The sequence below is a fragment of the Berghia stephanieae genome, chromosome 4 (genome assembly GCF_034508935.2).
Source record: "Berghia stephanieae isolate SIO BIC M18660-M18661 chromosome 4, UCSD_Bste_1.3, whole genome shotgun sequence".
In the NCBI taxonomy this organism is placed as follows: Eukaryota; Metazoa; Mollusca; class Gastropoda; order Nudibranchia; family Aeolidiidae; genus Berghia; species Berghia stephanieae.
Window position 1 is genome coordinate 46,159,813 of NC_088363.1, and position 26,637 is coordinate 46,186,449.

The window sequence follows — 26,637 nt, forward strand, 5'->3', positions numbered from 1 at the left end:
TCCTTTTAACTATGTGCCGCTCATTATCTGTTATTTATTATAATTCAATCATAACGGTGCCCTGTGATTGGTAGTTGTCCATTAGAGGTGGAAAATAAAATTGAAACTTTAAAAAATTCTTTGCCTTTTTTAAATGTTAATTTTCACTCTCACACCACTTCCTGTGGCTGGGGATCTTGACCTCCCATAGTGGGCAGGGAGGTCACTTACTGTGTCTTCTATACCCCTATATCTATATTCCAACTTGCTTTTTGTCTTTGTTTGGAATGAGATTACTTGGTTTTCTCCTTTCCCTTGTCGGAGTCCTTGTCTGGGAGGGAATCAGTTTTGGGATATGATATTTTTTTCCTTGTAAATCATCACTCTGTCATGTATTGTTAGTTATGTTTTCTGTTTTGGATATATCTGTAAACATTTGAGTGTATTGCTCTGAGTCTGTGATGGTGTCTGGATGAGACTTTATGTTGATCCCAAACTAAGTACACTGGTAGTGTGCTCCTGGAATCTCCATCTGTTCTCTATTTGAACCATTTCCCTTTGTCTTAATTTTTCTTGGGTACCTTTACTTTTTATTCTAGAATTATTTTACTATCCCTTTTTCTTACGCGGCGTTGAAAGGACCTAAATGTGTCGCAAGCACCAGAAAACCCTTACAAACATATTTCTCACTCACATTACTTCACATTCCCTTTCCTTTCTTGTATTCAAACAATTGCAGTTGCCTATTGCGGAAATGCGAGCTGGTGGAACCTTTTAATTTTAATTTTTGAAATTTTCAATAATGATAATAATTTTTAAAATTAAATTATATACACTTTATGTATGATATACAACTGTGTAGATTTATTGTTGTTTTGTTTTGTTTTTAAAGGTTTTACGGCGCTTGCAACACATCAAGGTCATATCAGCGCCAGTAAAAAGAAAGAAAATGGGATAGTAAAAAGTTCTAGAATTACAATTAAAGCACTAAAGAAAAGGTAAGACAAAGGGGAATTGGTTCAAATAGGAAACGGGTGTAGATTCCAAGAGTACACTATCAAAGTACTTAGTTTGAGATCACCTAAAAGTCTCATCCAGACACAAGCACAGGTCCCCACTAAGAGGAATACACTCAAATGTTTACAAATCATATAATATAATATGTAAACAAAACATAATACAAGTCATAACAGAGAGATGATTTACAAGGAAAAAAAATATCATCTCCCAAAAATGTAACTATACATTCGACTGTTTCCCTCCCAGCCAAGGAACTCTGGCCAGGGTCAGGACAAAACAGAGTAATCTCATTCCAAGACAAAGACAGGAAACAATTGGAAAAAGGGTGTGGGGGGGGGGGGGGACAGAAGACAGCATATACCTCCCTGCCCACTATGGGAGGTAAGGATCCCCACCCAGTGTGTAGATTTAACACACTACATCATCCTACCAGGCCAAACTATCTGTTTACTGCAAGGTGAACAGAGGAGTTGAAAAAACCTCAACTGAACCTGGGACTGGTGATCGTCCCTTTGCTTGTGAGTCATGTTTTTGTTTTTATGGCGCTTGCAACACGTTAAGGTCATTTTAGTGCCACTAAAAAGGCAGAAAATGGGATTGTAAAAAAAATTCCAGATTTACGATTAAAAGCACCTGATAAAAAGCAAGACAAAATGGACGGGTTCAAATGGGGGGATTGAAGTCGATTCACTTTTTCAGTGTGCTTAGTTTGAGATCACCTAAAGTCTCATCCAGACATAAGCACAGGATCCCACTAAGAAATACACTCATATACATAATATATATATATATATAAAAAGAGAGAGAAAAATAAAAATAAATCAATGACAATGAAAGAAAACAAGAACAACAATCGCATTATTTTCTTCATCATTTTAATATCACATGCAATTTTAATGAGCATTTCAGATTTACACAGATTAATAATGATAAAGTGAAATTAAGTGGTATGGAATTACTAAATATATAAACTATTTTATCACAAAGTGTGCAAATATTTTACATTTTATTTGGTTATTATATTCACGAAGATGAAAGTTACGGTCAGAATATTGAATACTGATGATAAATTTGATTTGGACAAAATGAAATATCACAACCACAGATTTAAATTTAAAAATTTTAAATCCTGGATTTCGTGTATTGCTAGAATTTATCCAGAAAAATACATTTGTAAGAGCACAAGGAGAAAAATAAAGAAATGTTGTTTGTTGTCTGGAAAAAAGTCGAATTTCAAAGAGAATATGTATCACTCCTAAATGTATGACACCTGCCCTTTCCTCTCTTACAATTTTTTTTTTTGAAGGATTTTACGGCGCTTGCAACACGTTAATGTCACATCATCGCCAATAAAAAGGAAGAAAATGGGATAGTAAAAAGTTATGGAATTACAATTAAAGCACCCAAGAAAAGGTAAGACAAAGAAAGGGGAAATGGTTCAAATAGGAAACATGTAGCTTCCAAGAGCACACTATCAAAGTACTTAGTTTGGGATCACCTAATAGTCTCATCCAGACACAAGCACTAGTCCCCCCTAAGAGGAATACACTCAAATGTTTACACATCATATATAATACGTAAACAAAACATAATATAGTGCATAACAGAGAGATGATTTACAAGGAAAAAAATATCATCTCCAAAAACTAACTATACATTTGAATGTTTCCCTCTCAGGGCATTCGACCAGGGCCAGGACAAAACCAAGTGATCTCATTCCAAGACAAAGACAGAAAGCAAGTTGGAAAACAGATATAGGGGGATAGAAGACACAGTAAGTATCTCCCTGCCCTCTATGGGACGCCAGGAGCCCCACCCAGTCTTAAAATATGAATTATGGATAAATATTGATATAATATGGTTCAGTTTGGTCATATACCCATTTAAAAAAATGTAAAGTAACATGCTCACACTGAAATCTTTTGGTTAAAAATCCCAAATTTGAAGAAAAATTATGAATCTCTTAAAATCCCTCCAACCAAATATGTACCTATATACTAAAAAAATAAATAAATCAGTGTAGGCATCACGCATGCATCTCTTTGTTTAGGTTTGTGAATCCTAAAAATATCCCATCCAGACATACACTTCCGACTTTTGCCGCAATATACTTATTAGATATCTATGTCTAAAATATACATAGCATCAAAAACGAATGAAAACGTTCAATAAAACAGGTCATTTTATATAAGAAATTTTTAAAAACCTTAATATTGCTGACAGAAATTAAAAACACAATAAATAACAGATCCAAGAGACCTGCATTATTAACTTGAAACAAAGTGAGGTTTTTTGGGGGGAACTTGTCAACCTGTTTAGCACTATTTATCCAAAGACTAAAAAATTAAAACATCTTCATTTATAGTGGAATCCACATTATGTCAACACTCTTAAATGTTAACACTTTGTGTTTGTCCCACATTTTCTTTCTATATCGAAGTGTGTTCCGCTGAAAATGGATAAAGTCAACTTTGCTTAAAATCAACCAATCTTTCTGGTCGGACAATGTTGGCTTTATCAGGATTCCACTGTTTATGTAAGTACAGTAAAGGAAACAGGGGAGGGGAAATACAGTATAACCCATATAAACTGCATGGTGCAAGTAAAAAAGTGGTGCTAGGCAGTTAACTTATTTATTTTTGAGTATTCCTATTGAACTCAGTTATCAAATTTTGTATGAAAGTTTTGAAAGATACAAAGCGAGAGAAAGCAGAAAAACTTAAAAAACCAAAAAAACACAAAACAAATCACCTTAAAACTTTTTACACAAACAACAAAAACTTGAGCATTTATATAGGGCAATATCCACTGAACGTGCTCAAAGCACTTCATAAGGGATCTCTAGCCAACAGCAACACTTAACATGTAGGATGAGACATGACACCTGTCGATTAAGGATCAATCTACCATCCTGATTACCAGACATATACTACCATTGCACTGCAGATCAATATATGATCAAATTAAGGCTTCTATTCTTTACAAATTGAAAGTATGTAAAACGAGTAATTTGATCCCATATCTGTTATTCTCCAAACACTAACAACCAGACATGTCATTTGTTTCTGCTTGATTTTGGGGGTTTTACAGCACTTGCTAAATTTTAAGTCATTTCAGCGTAAGCAAATGGGTGATGAAGGGATAGACAAAAGACTTGAAATAGTGCTATCAAGCAAGAGAACTTCGAGAGCAATCTATCCATATGCCTTATTTGAAATCTATAAAAGTCCCACAAAAACACAGCCATGAATAGGAAATACACTCAAATATTTACAAAATCTATAAACTCTCAGAATTACAAAATATATAATGGAAAAATGACTTGAAAGAAATATCTCCAAAACAAAAAAAAAACAAAAAAACAAACAAACAAACAAAAAAAAAACAAATCTCAGCACCAGATCTGTGGTAGAGCCTGGTTTTAATTTAAGGTATATTCAATTCAAGCAAAAGCCAAAAGACATAGCAAGTGATCTTCCCTGCCCAATTTGAGTTATAGACAAGTTGTTGCTACTTGTTTCGTGGCACGAGAATCTAGACCAAATTTTCTTTGGCATTCATAGACATCCTAATCAACTTATTACGTCTAACCCTCTCCAATTCATTTGTGAGTTGGATTAGAAAATATTTACAACTAAATCTCTGTGATAATAAGAGAAGATATAAAATGACATTGTGGCAATATAGACAATTTTTTACACAAGTTACTTGGGACACCATTTTTTACTATATGAGACCTCTTTTATTTAAAGAGAATTTACTATTTATGAATAAAAGGGCTAACATGAAATACTGGGGTTCCCAGTAGCTCAGTTGATAGAGCACTCTTAACACACACAAAGGAGCTGAGCTCGATCCCAGGTGAAGCCAAGATTTTTTTCCAAACCCTTTGTCCACCCAGTGGTGATTGGCTAACTGGGTCTGTTAGATCTGGCTGAAAGTAACTTGCAATAGACTAGCATCCTATTCATAGAAACCAGGATAAACTCCGGCTTCATGAGCCTAATGGCTCTGAGGAACAACTTTTTAAAAAATGAAACAATGACATTGTGTACTGAACAAGCATGGATGCAAGTAAGTTAGACCAAACAGATCCTGAAATCCATTTCCAACAAAGTCAAAAAGCCTGAAACTTATTTTGAAATGTTACCTACTGCCTCAGAACAGTATTATGAAGGGGTGATCTAGAGGTTGGAAAGAAAGCAAAATCCATTTTTAAAAAGCCAGAAATCCGAATTAAGCCGGAAATAAACATAACTTGACGAAACATTCTTAAAAAAGAGGTGAGAAAAAGTGAACACAAGAGTTTTGAAAAAATTATGGGATAGCCAACTGGCTCCTAATGTCATTCAAATAGCATCTAAATAAACAATGGTGGTAAACAATGAATGATTCAAACATTGACAGGACTAGAGACTTTGGGAGGTGATGGTTGAAGATTGATCCGGGCATTTCTTGCTGCGAGGGCAGTGGTCAGCTCTTCCACTTTCCTCTGGAGCTGAGTGCGTAGGACTAGCAGTTCACGATTCCTGATATGTATGGGCTCCTGGTGAGAAAGAATGAAAGATTTAGAATCAGTGTGGGCTAAGTTACACCTGATGAAGAAAAAGAATCTAAGCACTGCATAACAAATTAGTACAACATATACTTATAATAGTGAAAAAAGTGAGATAAATACATCCGCAAAAACTTCAATTAATTCAATTCCCCCCCCCCCCCAATCTCTCCAAAAAAGAAACAATAGAAATAACAAAACGTAAAAAGACCTCTTCCCCAAACACAAATCATAGTAGTAAAGTATGGCCTAAACCCTAAACTAGCCATTTATCATTGAGTTAAATAGTAAACAAGTGTGTTTTAAAATGATAACCTCCCTCTGCAAAAAACAAGCCAAAAACTAACAAAGGCATCTTGTTCAGGTCAATTCTCTCCCTGGATCAACCACTGAAAAGAAAACAGTACTGCTCTCTAACTATATTAAAATCTCTTACCTGAGGTCTCATGCGTGGATTCCAGCGGCAGTAGTAGCCAGTCCACACCTCTAGTCTACGCAGGCTGGCCACAGGAAATAGGACATGCTCATGGACATGTTCAGCATAGAGTGGGTTCATGAACTCTTCAATTTGACAATTGATGTAGGACCACAGAGACACAGTATCTTGGGGTAGTCGCTGGAATAAAAAATGGTAAATTTCCCTAAATGATTGGCAACAGAATGCAAGATGATGATTTATAAAGAGCATAAATATTCCTGCTAAAATTTTCATCTTTTTTTTTTTTAATTGTGACAATTGTATTTCTACTGAAAACGTAATTTATACATCATTTAATCAAAACAACTTAAAAGTAAAATGTTTTCCTGTGTAACACACATATAAACACATAGACATACACAAAAAGGATTTATTCTCTTCCAAGAAAGCTGGATCAACATTATTCCAGTATTATTTTTTTAAAACTTGAAATCAATCGTGAAAAAATAATAATTTAGGACATGAACTTAAAATTATGTGTGCTTTAAAAAATAAAAACAAAAACAAAAACACTGGTTGGGTCTTCATACAAAGAAATACAACTTCTCTCTGATGTCAGCATGAACCAGACATTAACAATTGAATTTAAAATTTAAATGATGAAATTGTACTTAAATCAACAGGCGTTAATTGAGGGTTAACCAATTTGTGAACTAAATATATAAACCCAATCCACCCATAATAATAATAATAATAATAATAATAATAATAATAATAATAATAATGATAATAATAATAATAAGTAATAATAATAATAGTAATAATAATAATTAAAAAATAAAATAATAATAATAACAATAATAATAATAATAATAATAATAATAATACATTTATTGTCCATGAAGGCAATTGAGGGTAAACCAATTTGTGAACTGTAAAAAAAATACCCCCCCCCCTCCCCAATAAAAAGCCAACAAAAACAACACACCACCCCCCCCCCCCCCCCCAAAAAAAAAAAAAAAAACCCAAAAAACCTCTGAAAAACAACAACAATTTTTTTTTAATTAAAAAAAACTCGCATTTTACAATTAAATCTTTGTAATTTGACTTAAATCTCTGAATGTTAAAATAACGTTCACTCCATGACAATACCATGTAGAGGTTGTGGGCCAGAAAAAAATAATCAAACAAACCTCTTTGACTTTGTCTTTTTCACAGTTACAAAGGAACGTTCCAAACAGACAACTGTATAGGTGGTCCAAGATGGTAATTAGGAAGTGTTCGTTGAACTCAAAGGCATTTGGAAACTGTGGATAATAACGTGAATTTATCATAAGTATAACTTCTACAAATTACAGTCAGCACACACCACACGCACGTATACACACAAAAAGGCTGCTGTGAAGATGATATAGGATGGCTATAAGGAAGTATTCATTGAACTCAAAGGCGTTTAGAAACTGTGGACAGGAATGTAAGAGTTAAAATGGTTGAATTCAAATCCACCAAAACACAGTCACAAAATTACACACTCATACACATCATCCTCTTCATACACATGACGCACATACCCTGCACTCTATCAAGCAGAAAATAAAATATGCTTCAATATCTGGACTATTGCAATTCTCTCCTGGCTGACATACATCAAAATAAGATAAAATCCCTTCAGGTAGGCTCGATGCTCCCTGGTTTATTTATAGTAAGAGGAGAAATCAATCTGCCTTGGGTTTGATAAGAGATCTCCATTGATTACCTGTTAAGAAACGTACAGAATACAAGACCTGTCCTATTGTTTTTAAATAATTGCACTCTGATACTCCTGGATATATCAATAAAATGCTAAAATTCCACATTCTAATAAGAAGAAACCAATGATTAAAGTCTGATAATCACATTCTAATGAGGCAAAAAAAGGACTTATAAAATCGGCAAGCAATCCTTTTCAATATTCGGCATCATTTTCTAGTCTATAACTATATCAGTTTTCCACATAGTTCTTTTTGGTTTATTTTTTCTCTTTGGAGAGGAACACACTCCAAGGTTTCCAAAACACACTCACACAGATGATTTACAAGAAAAAAAAACTGCCGCCATCATGACAAATGATCCCGGTTATAGGCTGAGAAAAAAAAACTGAGTGTCCTCATTCTAGGAAAAGAAAGAGAGACACATAGAAAGTAATAACATAGGGAGGTAAAAGAGACCCTACCAGTAGCCTCAGCAACATTGTAAAAACTTACCTGGTGTGTCATTTGCCAGACACATTCAATAAACTGTAGGAAGACAGGAGATCTGTCAGCATCTGAATGTTTGTCTTCCCCATGGCCGGTCCTCTGTAATGGAAGATCAGGGATTTCATTGGCAGATCTCATCAATTTCCAATTTCAAATTTAGAAAAAAGTGTCAAAGATACAGAGCCACACAAAGCAGGAAGAAATATTCAAGAAAAAAACAACAAACCCCAACTGTCCCCAGTCAAAAAAGACGAATTTGTTTGGGTTTGTCTGTTCACTGAAGTGCTAACAAGTTTTAAAGATTTTTATCTTGCACCAGTGCACCCTTTCCAAAATTTTTCAATTTGCAACTAGTTCTAACTTCATAAGTAAAGAAGACAGCATTAAAATAAACATTATTTTAAGTATGACCTCAAAAGAACAAAACAAAATATTTCAGATGTGATAAAGAGTAGTAGTAGTCCTTCAGAGCCATTAGGGCCCATGGAGTCAAAGTTTATCCCAGTTTCTATAGTGTGACTTAATCTTTTGGATAGGAGGCTAGTCTATTACAAAGTTCTTTCCACCGGATCTAACAGACCCATATACAAGAAATCTAGCCGGTTTATATTATCATTCTCTGACAACGTAAACAGACAATAATTATTATATACACTGAAAAGTATAGTAAAAGATGATGACTGATTTTTTATAATTATCATATGTGAAATTAATATTCAATATGGTCAAGTCAGTCAGCTTATATAAAATCTCCACTAATCTATTTCATCTTTTACTGTGTCAGGAAAATAAATTGTAATTGCGCCTCTTGATTTCTTTGTCTAAATGTTGAGTGTTGCTGTTAGCTTTGGACCCCCTGTGATTTGAGCACATTTAGTTGGATATTGTCCTATATAAAAGTTTGAAGTTATGATTGAAGTCTGAACACATACCGTCCTAAACTTGTGTCCAAAGGAGACCCATTCTTGTTCAATGAGGACCTCAAAACCGATGATGGTACGGTAGTATGGATCCAGCATCACTTTGGCCAGGGAAGTCAGCTGATGAATGACACATTATCATAAACATGTTTAAGAAAGTTGATAAATTCAAACATACAGAAGGAAGCCAACACTAAACTATTGAGGAACATTTAAAGCTGATAAGTATAATTTACATATTATTATAAATATCTGAACAAGTGTGTATGTACCGTGCCAAACAAAACAAGAAAAAAAAAAAAAAACAAGAAAAAAAACCATCCCAAAAAATCAGTCTACCTCGATTAAGAGTCTCAGACCTTCTGATTACCAGTAAGATGACCAGTTGAGGTAGACTGACTTTTTGGAATGTTTTTTTTCTTTCTTGTAATTTACTTTCTTGCTTTGTTTGGAACCATTTCATACACACTTGTTCAGGTCTTTATCTTTCACCGGTGCCTGCTTCCTAATATCTCAACTTACATATTATATCAGTTTTCTGCATTTAGTTAACCTCACACAAGACCTGATTTGAGTTTTGTTTTATATTGAATGAATGTATTTCTGCCTAATTCAGTCCCTTGATTGGTGACAAAATAATAATTACAAGGACAAAACTAACGGAACTGTCATGTCATCTAAGTGTTTGAATGAATTGGTGTCATTTGTGAGTGTCATTCACTCGTAGAAACCACCAAGCCTTGAGAAATGTTGATTCCATCTAAGTTGTCCTATAATAGTATTCATTGTGTATCCACTGAGGGACAGAATTGGTGACAAGTGCATTTCCTTAATATGGATACCCCCCCCCCCCCCCCACTAATTTTTTTTTTTTTAAATCTCATTACACTGACAAACATCAAAATATTGGCGAGAATGGCTTTTATAAAAAAAGAAATGTTCAAAAATTCAAATCACCTGCGAAGTCCTGTCCCATCCATCACTGCAGTGAACCAGAACAGATGTCTTGTTGCCCTTCACCTTGTCAGCAATTCTCACTGCTCCTGCCAGGATAGTCTTAGAAATACGATATTGATAAAAATTAATTACTTGAGCTAAAAATGATGAAGTGTTTAAAAAAAAAAAAAAAAAAACACCTACCAATTGAGTATATAGGAAAAAAAACTCTACCAATTGATCATATTGAACCCCCTATGAGTATAACTAGTACCAATAGAAAATGTTGTTTCTGATGTTTCAGCAATGAACTCTCATCTTGTGGGGAATGTCCAAACTCTGAAGCTTAACTCAAGTATACCAAATTGGCAATATAATAAGTCTACTGATTGTAGCGTAAATCATGTCTCACACAACAAACAGCAGAATTTAAAAATTTTGACAAAACTGAAGTTCATTTGGCTCTGTGATCCTAAAGAAGGGACTGTGTAAAATATAAGTACTGTTAATTATCATCAATTATTGCATTTTCATTTTCTAGCTGTATGATAACTTACTTTAATGTGCTGCAGCCAATGAGTTGACTCAATGTTGGACAACCAGTGGGCATCGTCTATGTGAGGGAAACACACTTCTTTCAACTTGCGCAAACTAGAAGAGAATGAAGGAAAATCAAGAAATTTGATTGCCTAAGCAGCGGACATACATGTATCTTGTTATGTGCTCTTAAAAGCCATTTTCTACCCTTGAATAAAAGTGTAATTATTTGAACGATTTAAATCCTATGAAAATTGAATGCATCATATATGATAAAGTAGATTAAAAACAAAACAATTCAGGTAAGACAACAACAACAAAAAAATACTTCCAATTTTCTCTGGACACAAAACTAGTCTTTATGTTATTATCAGACATCAATATATTTGCATCTATAATTCTTTCGTTAAATCTGACCTTTATTTTCAAAAAGAAAGACCCCTAAAAAAACAGAGATTAAACACACACTTTGAAACATTGGAAAGAAAACTAAAGAACCCAAAGTACTCACCTTTCTCTCATGACATGAATGTTGTGTATGTCAAGGAAAATGAGTTCAGCATTTTGATAGGACTCCTCATCTTCATAGCCACCACCCCTGGCCTAAAGAAATAACAGTGTCAGACCAATTTAGATACTTGCATTCAATTTCATGAATGTTCTAACAGAGATATGTATAATGTGGTAAGGAAAAGTTAACCCAATTTCCCGTAAATTTCAAATAAAGAAAAAGAATTAAAAAATAAAAACAAAACATAAGCGTTAAAAAAGGAAAATAAATCAAGCAATACAAAAATTAAAACAATAAAACTAAGAAAAAAAGAAAATAAAGCAATCACCATCACGTACAACCAACATCAACAAACAAACCCCCCTCCCCCTCCAAAAAAAATAAAATAAATGAAACAGAGAATCAAAGCCATCTTTAAGGGACTTTTTATGTTGGGATTAATGAATTGAAACTGAATGATTAATGGAACATGGTCTACATAAAATAGTGAAAAAAACAAAACAAGCAACAACTTGTTTCGTCTCCTGATGTGAACAGAATGATATATAAAAAGAGACATCAATAAAATGTGATAAAAATTTATGAGGAATAAAAAAAAAAGAGGAAAAACATTTTTCAGTTTATCGATACACTTTAATGAGAGTTTTTTCCCTGAATTAACGGCTTTACATAGTAAATTGATACTGAATAATTTTACAATGATAAGAGCAGAATACATTGCTTACCAACCTTGTTAGCAACAGCATTGACTTGTGGCCTGGCATCCATGATGTAGAGTTTGTGAGACTGGGCATTGGTCTCCATAATCTTGTGGATGTAATTCTGGTCATTGGTATTGGTCTTACTGGTGACGCCGACCAAGGGCTGGGAACACCGCGTGATTGATGCCTGACTGTCTCGATGAATCCAAGACAAGGCCTGGGGATGATAGGAATAGCACAGGCTCATAGCTTCATGATGATGACAATGATGACGAAGATAATTATCAGGATGATTAGGATGTGGATGGTTATGCTCATGATGATGATAATGATCATGGTTTTTATAAGATTCAAGGGTTCAAATTATTTTTAGGCAGTTTGCCAATACAGAATATTCATCAAAACACAGAATTTCCTGTGAACAAAAAATTATTGTAACTGTGTAGAAAAGAGTTAAATTAAAAAAACAAAATCACTCTCCAAGTTTATGATGGTGACAATAATAGCTATGCTGACAATTATAATGTCAATGATGAAGATGATTCTGGTGATGACGATGATAATGACATTGATGATTATTATAATTATGATGATTCTATCAGTTTCTGTCAGAAAATATTATTCTTCAAGGAAAAAAATAAATCAAATTTAAAAACAAATAATGCTATCTTTATCCAGCAATCTTAAATTCTATTTGGTCAACAATAAACACAAATCTATATGAACAACGCTATCTATTTTTGAAAACCCAAACTTACAGGAATTCTTGCTCTGCTCCGGAACTCGGCAACTTTGTACAGATCTTCATCAGTAACTCCACAAGGCACAGCAAACTGTAGTATAATAAATAAAAATAATAATAATAATTAAAAAAAAAAAATATCTCCTCTAAAAACAATAACAACACCAAAATCAAAAATTTCTTTTAAAAATGTTTACAGTTTCATTCACTTGTCTTTATTAAGTTAAATGAACACCAGCAAACAGGAAGACGATGAGGTATTAAAAAAAAATAAATTATAAATCTAGTTTATCTACGCATATTAATCAACCAAGAAAACCCGAAACGTCCAAATAATCCATTGTTGTGAATCGAATTCAAGCTTCTATTCTATTTCATTATTGTAATTTATTTCTTCAAGCTTCAACTTCAAGTCGCAACATTTGCATTGTGTTCACCAAAGGCCCTCAGCAGAGTCCAGGTAAAGTCTCCCGCAGGTGGAGAATTCTTAGAATATCACTTTGAGAGGGTTAAAAATCATATGTTTTGAGAGTCTGTATGATACTTAAAGACAAAGTTTTGAAGAAAAAGGAATGGATTGACAAGAACAAAGGCTTGACAATGGTTAAGATAGATGGAGACATCAGAGCAACTAACTAAAATCACACCTGGAATAACTCATCAGAGATCAAGAGGTATACATCAGTGATCTAAACAAATAAGTGAAAGTCAAAAAGTCAGAAATTTTTTGGCAGCAGCCCCTCTCTCTCCAAGATGAGGAAAGTATGGATTTCTGTAAAACTGTGGATGATTGGAAGCACTGTAAAATATAGATAGTTGAAAACCACTGGAAGATCATTTTACAGCATCTTAGCTTGCCAATCTCTCTCAAAGAGTGACAGCACCAAGTCATAAACAATTCCTGGCCGTTCTGAGCGCATACAACATGGCTTAGCGCTTGTCGCCAGCATGATAGAGTTGACTGCCTTAACAAAGAAGAGAGAGAAAGAAGATAGCCAGACATAGTGTTTTTGTTCCAGATGGATTCCAGACACGACTCTCTCTCTCACTGTTTATTTCTATTTCCAGGGTTTTATTTTGCTCTTTTTCCCTTCTATAATACTGCCCCATTGACTTCTGTATTGAACATTTCAAAATTTAAATGTTTCTTGGTAGCTTTAAGATAGTGTACCTTGTGGTGTATTGAAGTGAAGAAAAAATAAACCAAAAAAAAACAAAAAAACAAAACAAGGATCTCTAGTAAGGATGCAACGGTAACTCTACCAAGGTACTATCACTCACCACAGCAGGATAGCTGTCACAAAACTGGTACTTGTCATTCACTTTGCTGATTCTCCATGTGTCATTGGGGATTCCCTGAAAAATCAAATGCAATGGATTTATTACGTAAAAAGTTTACAACAACTCTGACTTGAAAATAATCATAATTAGTTTATCGCTCAATACAAAATTTATTTAGTTTGCATGTTTTGAGAGAATTTAAAACGATAATAATAATAATAATAAAAATTAATAATAATTTTTTAAAAATTAAATAAATATTGCATAAAGCCTACACAAGAGTAGGTAAAATTCCACATCTACTCCCATAGATTATATTAATACAAATACATAAACTTGAAAAGATTGAGCTGAAGGGCAGATATCATCTCTAATTCTATACAATTGTTTTTCATTTTATAGCAGACTAAAATTTCCACATGGAAATTTGACATTTCTCTGTGATCCCATATAAAAATTTCTTTAAAAAAAAAAATCCTGTTTGGGCACTAACTATTGCTGAATAGGGAACAAAAGTGTGATGTCAAAAAACTGGTTCCAATCTCGTTGAAAGCGTAAAACCACTCTTCTGGTAACTGGATACATAACTTGTATAATTGATCTTCTGGTTTCAGAGTGACGGCATCTTATTTTCAAGTCTAAATATATGCTGGTCGTCAATAAAGATCATCCCTCCTTGCTCTTTTAAGTCCCGTAATCCTAAGAATCTGCTTATACATCCTGCTACTAAAATAGTTATGCTACCTTATGATTCAATTTGTAACCTATTCATTATTAATCCTCCATAGGACTGGTTACATAACACTTCCAAGGAGTTTGGAATCGGAAAAGTAGAAGGTGTGACTTCACCACTTCTCTGCCCTATCGGAGATGGATACAAACGTGTCCTTACCATCCTTTTCAGCTCCTTGATGGGGTCATACACTTTCCACCCATCGTTGACGCCGTATTTCTCTTTGAACTCAAATGCAAAGAATGGCTGAAAAAAAAAAAAAAAACAACAACAAAGAAAAAAACAACATTGAAAAGTTAGGTTTTGAAATACAATGTATGAAAAGCTGTAAATTATGACTAAAAATCATCCATGTAACTAAATTTGATTCTTTCAGTGACTGGAGAGCTTTGAAAGTCAAATTTAATTTATTTGTGAAAGTCGAAAATAAGTAAGCAAGTTGAATGGCGAGGTAGATTAAACCGATTTAAAGCTACTTTTAAAAATATCAGGCGGGTTGTGTACATAGAGAACTTTACACAAATTACTGCATTCTACTTAGGTGTGTCTAAATATTTTGAAATTTAAAAAGGTACTCCTTCAGAGCCAATAGATCCATGGAGCCAGAGTTTATCCCTGTAGGACGTTTGTCTATCGCAAAGTGCTTTCTGCCAGATCTTACAGACCAAGATCCCAAATCACTGCTAGGTGGACAAGGTAAAAAAATAATCTCAGCTTAACCCACAATGAAATTCAGTCCCTTTGCATGTCAACTGAGCTTTCAGGACCCCCATGTGTGTAGGTATTTTGTAATAAGCAGTGATGCATATTGTGAGAAAATAAATTGAAAAAATCACTTTCTTGATAACTTGTATTGTTTAAAATGGAACTATTGTTCCATGTGATTCATCTTTATATCAATTTAGACTAGTTTCAAATATATATCACCTGTTTATTGGTGAGAGGGAAAGCAAACTGGTGGATCAAATCAAATATTTGCCTCCTGGAGTGATTTTCTTGTGGGTGAGCAAATCGCAGATTCCGCATATCCTGGTAAAAAACAATTTTAAAAATATTGACCATATTGGAATCTTGTTAAGTTTCTATGCTGTCTAGTCTTCAGAAACCAAGGCAGCAAGCTGATTGAAACATGAGCAATTGACAGATGATAAGTAGGTCAAACAAGTTAGAAAAGGATATGACTTTGACATACTTTTTACCCCTTTTTGCCTTAAAACCACAGACTGTCTGTACTACCTTTTTTAAAAAGAAATTATTTTTCTCTTCTCCAGATTGCCAAATTAAGAGGGACAGTCTAGATATTATTGAGACAGTTGACTGCTATGCCTAATACATTAACAATCTGCCCTCAGTAGTCCTCTGGCACCAAACTTTTCTTCAACAAGAATTTATTGCTTAAGGAAGCTTACAGAAGCCTCTGAAATCTGAGCCGAAAATTTGTGGTCGTACAAAATTCCCGAAAGCATTAACCTGGCATTGCAATACCCTTAGATGTTATTACAAAACATTTATTCATAATTAACAATTACATTGAATATAATATGACAGAGAGATTGTTTACAATAAAACCATTTCATTACCCCACAGACACATAAACTTGATGACATCTCTTTCAAGGAGAATCTCAGCCAGGGCCAAGGAAAAATAAATAATCTCCTTCCAGGACAAGGACAAAAAACTACGTGGAAGAAGACAAAAGAGATATGGTGGTAAGAAACAGCAAAAGAGACTTTGAATTCAAGTGAAATAAATTTGCTGCCAATACATATATAATATTTGTAGAATGGTTATTGCAGACAATACCTTGCAGTAGATGTCAATAGCATAGGAGTGAATACCCTTGCTTGTAACTCCTCCAATTTTTTCCACTTGGCTAACCACTCCCAAGGGCACATCTAATGTAAATGGTTGCTCCTTGAGGACCTAAAAAAAAGTTAAATAAAACATAACAATCTAAGCAACAGGTTTTATCTTAGCACAATCAATATCTGACATAACCGAAAATCATATTTGTAACAGCAGACAATCTAATAGAATACAGAAAATCTTTATCAAAACAGTCCAGGCACTTTAAATTTTGATATTAATAAAACAATTTATAGAATAAACAAAATATTTTTTAAAAATCCTTCACGATTTAACCTTCAATAATAATTAAATAAAAAAACAAACAACAAACAACTTTATGCATCCATACAGACAATAGTATGTGAATTACAAGGATAAATAAATAAGCATCATATAATGTATTTACATCATTTTATAAAGCAATATGGTGAATAAAATAAAAATAAAAGTAAAAGTAAAGGTACATATTTAAAATTAATATCAATATTATTATTAGAACATAAAATACGATTATATGACATATTTTGTCAAATGCATAATTAATAATACAGTCCACTCCGGATAATCGCAACACCTTGATATCAGCGAAAATGTTGCGATTAACCGAAGTTGAGTTTCCTGCCCACTATTGCAACATTTTACACAAATATGGTAAATCCAATCAGTTGTTGTAAACATTGTTCTGAGTCCACAACAGACTGAGCAATTTGATTGGAATAAAAAAAAATATGACAGCCCTGTATAGATTTTGACAAGCAAAATCAGATTTGAGGCAAGCCGACATCTTAAAATTGGATTCACTTTCACATTTTGTTCTCAACATTTATAAGAGTCTAAGAGATTAGCGTGATGAGAGAGAATGAGGTCTCACTAAACCCTTTGGCCACAATGCACAGTTGTTAATCACTAAACAAAGGATATCATCGCTCAGTCTCTCCTCACAACTGTCATCGTCTACCAGTTGTCTAAACCACGCCCACTCGCTTCATATCTAATGGTCACAGATGACTGCACAAATCCGAACTGCAAAGCCCTGCCTTGTTTATCTCTAACAGTGTGGTGACACACTAATGAAGTATTAAATCCCGCCCACTCTCGATTCTTCAACGTGTCATGATTTCACATGATGAAATCTGATCATGAGATTTTGTTTGATTGATTCCATGAATTTGCCTCCTTTTAATGTCGAAAATTTGTTGCGATTAACAGAAGTTTGTTGCAATTAACCAGTGACCTTTATATAGAATAAATTCCGTTTCTTGGGAAATGTTGCGATTAACCGAAAGTTGCAATTGACCGAGTTGCGATTATCCGGAGTGTACTGTATATACAGTCCACTCCAGATAATCGCAACACCTTGGGATCATCGAAAATGTTGCGATTAACCGAAGTTGAGTTTCCTGTCCACTATTGCAACATTTTCCCTCTGAGTTTACACAGGCTTGGGACCAACATAGACCAATAAAAATGTGTTGTTTTGTTAGTTTTTTGGTTTTTTTTTGTCATTTGTGTGTGTGTGTGTTTTCTTTTTTTTTCTTTGTTTTTGTGGTTGTAAATTACATCATTTTCCTTTGTATTTGACATCACTCATTTCCCAGACAGGGCTGGGTTTGACTTTACTTTACTCTAGACTGATTTTACCAAATTATTGTTTTCACTTATTTCAATAATCACTTAATAGCTTAATAGACTAAAGAATTTTCATTTCTTTTTAACAAAGTTACCTTCTCACTCTTGAAATAGAGCTTGTAGTTTGTCAGAGTGATGGTTCCTTTTATGGCAGCGCTGTAGGGACACAGGAAGGTCACATCCATAGCTAGAGAATAAAAATAAGAGAAAAACAATCAACACAGAACCAAACAAAACAATCTTAATCATTGGATGTTAAAAATGAATACAGTAGAACTCGGAAATAGCGAGTTCGATGGGTCCACTCCTGATTACTCGCTATTTCCGAGTTTCCAGGAAAGGTCACTCGGCCGTACAAAAATATGGAAAGACAATGTGTGTGTGTGTGTGTGTGTGTGTGTATGTGTGTTTGTGCGTGTGTGCCGCGCGTGCGTGCAAATGACTGTGTGTGGATAAAGTGGGGTGGGGGCGGGGTTGAACACGGCCTTCGTTAACTACGTAATGATGGCCACGGGTTGAAGTTGATTCACCCCTTCCATTTCCATCAAGATTGTGTGTGTGCGTGTGCGAGTGTTTGTATGCACTAGGCATGTTTGATGAGGTAACCAAGCGCATCACTCAATCACTGACCCACTGAAATGATGGTTCCACGCTCCCCTCTCTCGCTGATCATGTCGTTCGTTAACGAATGCGACTCGCTGACCGATGCTGCGAAGTGAGGCATGTTGGCTGCCAGTGCTTACCTCGCACGGCACCACAGTGGGTGAATAATTGACCCCCACACGCACACAAACACACACACCCAACTCCCACCCAAATTTGTTTCGCCTATTATGTACTCTAGACTAGGCTACTATGTAATATTCTGGCATCGCGGAAAATTGCCATTTGAAATCCCAAATTTTGCCAAATTTTGCCACAAAAAAATGACAATTTTGCCACAAAAAATAGAAAAATTTGCCACATTTTGCCGTAAAAATTGCCAAATTTTGCAAATTTTGTTAACTAATCGGATAACTTTTTTTCGTTCCCGGGGACCCCAAATACTACAATGATCTGAAGATGCACACAAAAGTCACTCAGGTGCAGATCAGAATGAAAAATGATTTAAAACATCAATCTTAATCTTATATCAAAACAAAAGTACGAAAAACCTGCAAAGAGAGGTATCAAAATTTAATTAAACAAGATATTCATAGGAAATAAAACTGTTATAATAAAGGAACACCAAAGCCTTTAAGTTTGCTTCGTTGAGCCGCCTTCTCCTGTCTGAAAATACAAGATTATAAATGGAGAAGGACCTCTCAGCATCAGCAGAATTAAGGCAGGTGTATATGTATCTCTTTGCCAGCGTAGCAAGATGGGGAACATCTGAGCTAACACTGTTCCAAAAAACAGTCAGATCAAGTGGAATGCCTCCAGATGCCGACACTGCTCTTGGACCAAGAGACTCTTTATATCGAAGTACTTCTACACAAGGTACTTCATGAATACCAGGAATGGTCAAAGAATCAATATCAGAGTCAGCAATGAACACTAAATTGCAAGGATTGAAGAAAGGTATCTCCTTCAATAATTCCATCCCTGGTTGGCCTTCCGTCGATGAATATTTCTCAAGCTTTTCATTGGCCAAAGAGAAAGCTTGACAAAAACTATCCTGGAGCTGAAGCTTGAGATGTTGGTCCAGGTCATGCGGACAGTGTCTTTCTACATCTTGTAGGGTCACATGGCAAGATGAAAACTGGTCCTTAATTTCCATGAGCTTTGACCACGCCTGGTGAAAATAGAAATAAGAATAAGGCAAGGATTAAAAAACATAAGAAAGTATTTTTGTTTTGTAATTCTTTTCTTGCTCTAGTCAAAGACATTCAACTATAATGTTGTGTCCAAAGGCAGAGTTTCAACAAAGATGGAATCGTTTCATTAATAATGATACCTGCTCTTAATCTTATAAAATAAGATTTAAAGGTAGGAGGAGAAAATGAATATTTACTGTCATGGCGATTGGACGTTGGCTTTGGAATACATCAGTAGCTACAACGATGGACTGAGACTGCTGGATTATAAAGCTCATCTCTGCTTGAATTAACTGGCGCTCCGACACCGAGCAGAGGATATCATTCAAGTAGACTAACGACTCTGGAGCCGTGCGCCCACAGTGCTCCATTTCCTTCGCAATGAATGTGGCAAAGTGCTGCAAATTTTTCTCATGGTATGAGACCGCTTCAAACCAACAATTCCATCTGGATTTTGAAAAGGAAGTAAAAGAAATGATGCATTTTTAATTCATTTGTTAAATTGAATTTTTATTTGAAAAGAAGATAACATTATACCTACTTAATCTATCAGTTTTTGGCCTTATAGTACAGTCTGTTGAATTTACCATCATCATATGACTTGACCTAGTGAGGACTAATGTTAGGCATTGACTTTAATGGTTGACTATGACCCTCTTACTTTACCCCGAAATAATTGTGCAAGATAGCTTCCAATATTTATTTTTAAAAATTCTAGTGCATTTTCTTATATCAATGGTTAAAGCAAACTAACTTTGAAATAAAAAAATGATGACAATCTAAAAAGATAACATAATGGAATAATCAATTCTATTAAGCCATAGCAAGCACTTTCCCAGTCAGATACTTAATTAAAGCTCATCTTTTCAACAAAAAAAAGGGAGCAGATTACTATAACTGTAACATGATACTACTAAATATGTTTACTAAAATATCAAATTAGGTAATAAGAATGACTGACCCTCCTATTTGTCAATATCCAATATTAACAATGTGTCACCTTTAGGTGAAAAAAGTTTTTTTAAAGACCCAGATGAATCATGACCAAGAAAGGAAAATTCTCAAAATCTCACCGTGTAGCGATTGGGTTTGGAGGCATCTTTGGAGATTTGACGAGTGGTGTCAGGAATCGCAGATATCTTGCCTTTCTGGCATTGGCGTTCCAAAATATCGCATTTGCAGCTTTGACGAATTTGTTGGTGCGATTGAAGGGCTTTCTGAAGGCATCACCCACTAGGCTCATGATATGAGCCATGCATGTGATATGCGTAGCATTTGGCATGAGCCCTTTCAATACATCATTGAAAGCCTTCCTCATGTATGCTGCATTGTCTGTGTTTACGGTGACGACGTCAGTAAACTTGATGCCAGTGGAGACTAAGCATTCAATTATGGCCGTCGCAACGGTTGTGTGGTTTGTGACAGACAAAAATCTTGTGTCCAAGAGGTAACTTTGGACTTTGTCCACATCAGCGCTCAAGGGTTCCAGTGGTGCAGCTAAGACATTGAGGACAAACCTGAAAAGATAGGCGATACAAATAAGAGAAAACACAAAATAACATATAGGGAAGGATGCAAAAGTGATATCATAATTGCTCTCAGCATTTAATTATAGAATTCAAACTAAGGATTCGAACTGATCACTGTGTATGTTGTGTTGTGTAGTACACCCATATATATATATATATATATATATATATATATATATATATATATATATATATATATATATATGTGTGTGTGTGTGTGTGTGTGTGGTATATATATATATATATATATATATATATATATATATATATATATATATATATATGATTGTGCGTGAGTGTGTGTGTGTGTGTGTGTGTGTATTCACCTGCCTCCTACTCCTATGTATAAATTACTCTTTCGCTTTAGTTTCTACAAACATTGTCAGTCAAAAACAAAAAACAAAACCCACCTTCCAACATCATCAGACATTTCATCACAGATGATGGCCACAGGCTTGTTTATAACTTTCTTATACACCACTTCTTTTTTGTTGGTGAACTCCCTCTTTAAGTAGCATTCCTGCAGCTGATGAGCTTGTGGAATGGCACCACCGTTTTCAACTCTTGTCTGCAAGAAGTTTCTGACTGCTGGGTGGTCAACCTTCGATAAGGGAATGTTTGCTGCAGCAAACATTGAAACAACTTCATTGCAGATATCATTTCTTGCTGAAAGAAAGAAATTTAAAAAATAGTTTGTTAATATGAATAGCTTAAAAAAAAAAAGCTTTATATGGCGCAATATCCACTAAACGTGCTCAAAGCACTTTACAAGGGTCCGTGGCCAACAGCAACATTTAACAGGTAGGATGGGACATGAAGCCTGTTAGGGGATATTACAATTTTTTTCGGACAGAGACAACGCTGTTAACGGCCAGGTACTCATTTTACACCTCCATTTCATGAGAGAATGTGAGTAAAGAGCCTTCTCCAAGGACTCAACTATGCACTGAGCGAGGCTCGAACCCAGGTCCTTCCGATCCTAAAGCGAGTGTCTTTTCACTATACCACAAAGTAATAATAAAAAGAACAACAATGATAATAATAATAATAATAATAATAATAATAATAATAATAATAATAATAATAATAATAATAATAATAATAATAATAATAATAATCATCATCATCATCATAATAATAATAATAGTAATAATAATAATAATCATCATCATCATCATCATAATAATAATAATAGTAATAATAATACCCTCATCTTTTATATAGTTGTAATTGTATAGATTTATAGAGCAATATCCACCCAAAACTAAGTACTCATTTAGGGGGAAAGGGTGCACCACTCACCTTGCGTTGAAACTGTAGACGGTTTCTTCAAAACAGAATCCAATGTCCTCTGCTTCTTCACCGCTTCACTCTCATCCACGTCAGTGGCATGTGACCTCTTCATTCTTTCTTCTTTTGTTTTATGGTCTGCGGAATTGCGGTGGCTATCCACAGAAGACTTTCGTAAGTGGTCAATAACCTTGTTGCATGGTGTGCAGAATAGCTTTGAACCACTGACGTGGGTCCACTGGCTGTATTCTGAGTGTCGCTGGTGTGCAGTGACATGGCGAGCACATTTTGCCTTCTTCATGTCTAAACCAAGGAACTTGTCCATAGCGAGTTTGTAATCAACAAGTAGATGTAAGAGAAAAGAACGCCGGTAGCGAAACCAATTGAAGATAACAATAATAGCGTCACTCGTCACTAAGGTGAAAGTGAAAGTAGAAAAACTCCTTTTAATTGCAATGTAACGGCTGTTAGTAGTATGGCAGTTTAAAAACCAGACTGGGCAGCTTCCAGTAGCAGTTTAAACAGACCAGGAGCTATGAGAAAATGAAAGAAAGGGACGATGCTGACTTTCGGAAATTCGCCACTTTAAAAAAACCACTCGGGTTAAATAATGGTGAAAAATTTAGATTTTTCATGAAATTTGTAAAATTTGCGGTAAATTGCGGAAAAGTGCGAATTTTGCGGCCGCAAATTTGCCATTGCGGCCGCGAAAAACCACGATGACAGAATATTACTCGTAACGAAAAATAAGAAAAGAAAAGAAGCTAGGCTAAAAATAAAAATTATATTTAAATCGCCCTTGTCTGGTGTTTTGCTTTACTTCTTTCGAAGTCCTAGGCTGGGGCAGGAAATGCTCGTTATTTCCGAGTTGACCTCTTTTTCATAATCGCTACTTGCATGCTAATTTTATTGACTCAAATAAGAGAAAAAAACGGGGATTTAGTATTTGACTCGCTATTTCCGAGTACGTTACTTTCATGTTCTACTGTATGTTGTGTATGTGTGTGTGTGTGTGTGAGAGAGAGAGAGAGAGAGAGAGAGAGAGAGACAGAGAGAGAGACAGACAGAGAGAGAGAGAGAGGTGGGGAGGGAGAGAAGAGAGAGAGAGAGAGAGGGGGGGGGGGGAGGGAGAGAGAGAGAAAGATTAGGGTGATAAGTATAAGTATAAGCTAACCTTTTCCCTTGATACATTCTCCTTCCAGCAGAGGGCAATCCTCCTTCGGTACCTCTCTTTGAGCATGTGCCTGTTTTATGACAAGAAAAAAAAGTTTCACAATAAACAGTAAACAGTTTCGTGGTTCTTATTAGAGACGCTTTCTGTCAATAATCACATCCTGATTAGTTCAGTCTTCAAGAAATGAAGATTACGGCAATGTTCAATAAATTTATATCAACTGATAAGAATAAATAGCTGTTTTGGCGCAAAATATTTTACTACTTACAATACTACTCCACCCACAGTAACAAGGTCACGTTAATTAGTGAGACAAGTGTAGTCTCTATCTATCTAGATAGTACAGGTACAAGTTCAAGTACATGTTAATGTTAGTTCATGTACAGATTCAAGATTCTGAAAATAAAAGAATCAAATTCCTTTCTCTACTTAGTGGAGATATATCCTTTATTTTGATTTATCACTGTAGTCTCACCTTGGTTTCTCCAGGTTTCATGTTATCAGATGAATTTGAGGCTGAGGAGCACAGCGATTTTGATGGGGATCCTGCACTTTGAGACCAAGAACTACTGGTGGTCCCAGGGGATCCTGACTGTAGGTCGAAGTGATCTAATTCTATAGTATTGTTTGCTCTGGGTTTAGACTTGGGGGAGTTTTTGGCACTGTAATAAGAATGAAGTACTTTATTTTCCATTAAATTATTACAGAATCAAGGTTGGAAAGTTACAGTTACACAGGTGCAGTCTCAGTCAGTCTTCTGTGAGTCAGAGCAACCACAACAAATTCATGCTTTTTCTATGTGATTTAATTATGAATGCAAAAAAGTTGATAAAAAAATAAAAATACTTTAGCTATTTATCGGATTATTTTGGTCGCTTTTCCTACAATAATGACTGAAATAGTAGGTGTGTCTCCTTTGCTTTCGCACTTCGCAATCACTTGGTTCCTCTCTTATTCCCTTCCCCTTCTTCCTGAAATAAATTTGTTTAGGAGCTCTTTTTTAAAGAGAGATTGATAAGATGACATCAATCGTTTCGGAAAATTTGGACATCAATGTTTTCAGAATAGAACCGTGTCTTTCGTCCACCAGTGGACTGAATACACACCGTGTCTTTCGTCCACCAGTGGACTGAATACACAACTGTGTTTTCGGTCCACCAGTGGACTGAATACTGACCGAGAGCGAGAAGGCGAGATGGCCGGCTGTTTTAGCACAGCGTAACTGTATCCGGAGTGGGCTGAGTTAGGGGTTCGAGCTCCTTTCTAGGCATAATATTTTCTTTTTTTTTTGTACTCCCTTGGTAAAAATGTATAATTTTCAACTTCGACACGCTGACACCATTCCGGGTGATTCGAGAAGTTTGATCGAATTTTAACATTTTCTTATTTATTTACTTTTACTCACCTTTAAGTTTATTATCTTAATTTAGGACACAGTCAAGACTTTCAATACGAGCAACTCTTTCCTGAAAAAGACATGTAGTTTAATTCGTTCACCTGTAATTAGGGTAACTAAACATGCATTTTAAGCTGACTATTGTGTTTCTCTTACTTATAATGCCAGGTACAGGCGAAGTTTGCTGGGACAATGGCGACTTTATGCTTGGTGAAATTGATCTAGTTCAATCTGACTTTTAAAAAATAAATTAATTGCACAATTTAATTCGTTTAGGAAAATAGACAATTGTCGACCTCTATGCACTGATGCGTTATACTGAAATATCACCACTTGATTATTCTGATGTAATGTTAGAATTATACATTATCAATCCTTTTCATAATCACGCAATTTTTCTTCTTCAATCAGACAGATGAAATTCTCTCTAATTATGAAAGGCCACCTATATTCGCTATAGTTCATTTTCGTTATTCGCAATAGTACTACGAATAGTAGATAACACTTGTTTTCGTTTTTGCAGTATTACTGCTAATAGTAGATAGCCCTCGTTTTCGTTATTTGCAGTAGTACTGCGAATGGTGATTTCCTCTATTCGCAGTGATACTGCGAATAATTATTTCCTCTATTCACAGTAGCAACAGAGAGAGAGAGAGAGAGAGAGAGAGAGAGAGAGAGAGAGAGAGAGAGAGAGAGAGAGAGAGAGAGAACTATTATCATTAAAGTAATCTGACAGATTATAGGTTTCAAGATGTGAACGATTGATCAAGTCGGAGAGATGGGGGCGGAAAATTTAATATATTGGATTGGGGTAACAAAAACAAAACAAAACACGATCTTGTCAAGTTTCAGACTTGAAGGAAAATTTGAAATGTTCAAAATTTCAATTCTCAGTCACGCAAAATGTTGCAATCATCCCTCTTGTTCTTTCCTTCTCAAACTAACACACTCTCATTCAACTTCAAGCCATTCCACAACACACCATTTTCAGAGTTGTGTTCAGTGAGGGGACAAAGAATAATTTTCAGAGACGGGAGAGCGCTTCTACTATTCACTGTACCACTTCGAGGGAACTGTGTTTTCCTACCATCAGTGAACTGAATATAAAAAATAGAGCTTTTATATAGCGCAAAATCCACTAAATGTGCTCAAAGCGCTTTACAACAGCAACACATAACATGAAGAACAAGACATGACGCCTGTTAGGCGATATTACAATTTTTCCGACAGAGACAACGCTGTTGACGGCCAGGTACTCATTTTACACCTGAGTACGGTGAGAGAATGTGAGTAAAGAGTCTTTTCCAAGGACTCAACTATGCACCGAGAGAGGCTCGAACCCAGGACCTTCCGATCCGAAAGCGAGTGTCATACCACAAGACCACTTAGCCGCACACTGCTGAGT

At 35.2% G+C, this 26,637-nt stretch overlaps 1 protein-coding gene across 5 annotated transcripts; it reads right to left on the reverse strand.

Annotated features, from left to right (window-relative positions):
• Positions 1–1,857: 1,857 nt before the first annotated feature.
• Positions 1,858–24,932, reverse strand: LOC144970689 (phosphatidylinositol-3,5-bisphosphate 3-phosphatase MTMR2-like). 5 transcript variants are annotated; one of them, XM_078910587.1, is made up of 18 exons: positions 24,765–24,832; positions 24,312–24,498; positions 23,837–23,906; positions 18,143–18,234; positions 16,374–16,493; positions 15,498–15,599; positions 14,730–14,816; positions 13,838–13,912; positions 12,573–12,647; positions 11,843–12,031; positions 11,114–11,205; positions 10,623–10,716; positions 10,087–10,185; positions 9,142–9,249; positions 8,216–8,308; positions 7,166–7,279; positions 5,991–6,170; positions 1,858–5,545 (listed from the first exon to the last, which is right to left on the reverse strand). In XM_078910587.1, the coding sequence occupies exons 2-18, from the start codon at positions 24,330–24,332 to the stop codon at positions 5,393–5,395; spliced, it is 1,764 nt and encodes a 587-aa protein (XP_078766713.1). In that variant the 5' UTR covers positions 24,333–24,498; positions 24,765–24,832; the 3' UTR covers positions 1,858–5,392. The 5 variants fall into 5 exon arrangements, 4 of the variants coding, with proteins under 4 accessions (XP_078766713.1, XP_078766711.1, XP_078766712.1 ...); XM_078910585.1 differs by having other exon boundaries at positions 24,683–24,824; XM_078910586.1 differs by having other exon boundaries at positions 24,722–24,820.
• Positions 24,933–26,637: the final 1,705 nt, after the last annotated feature.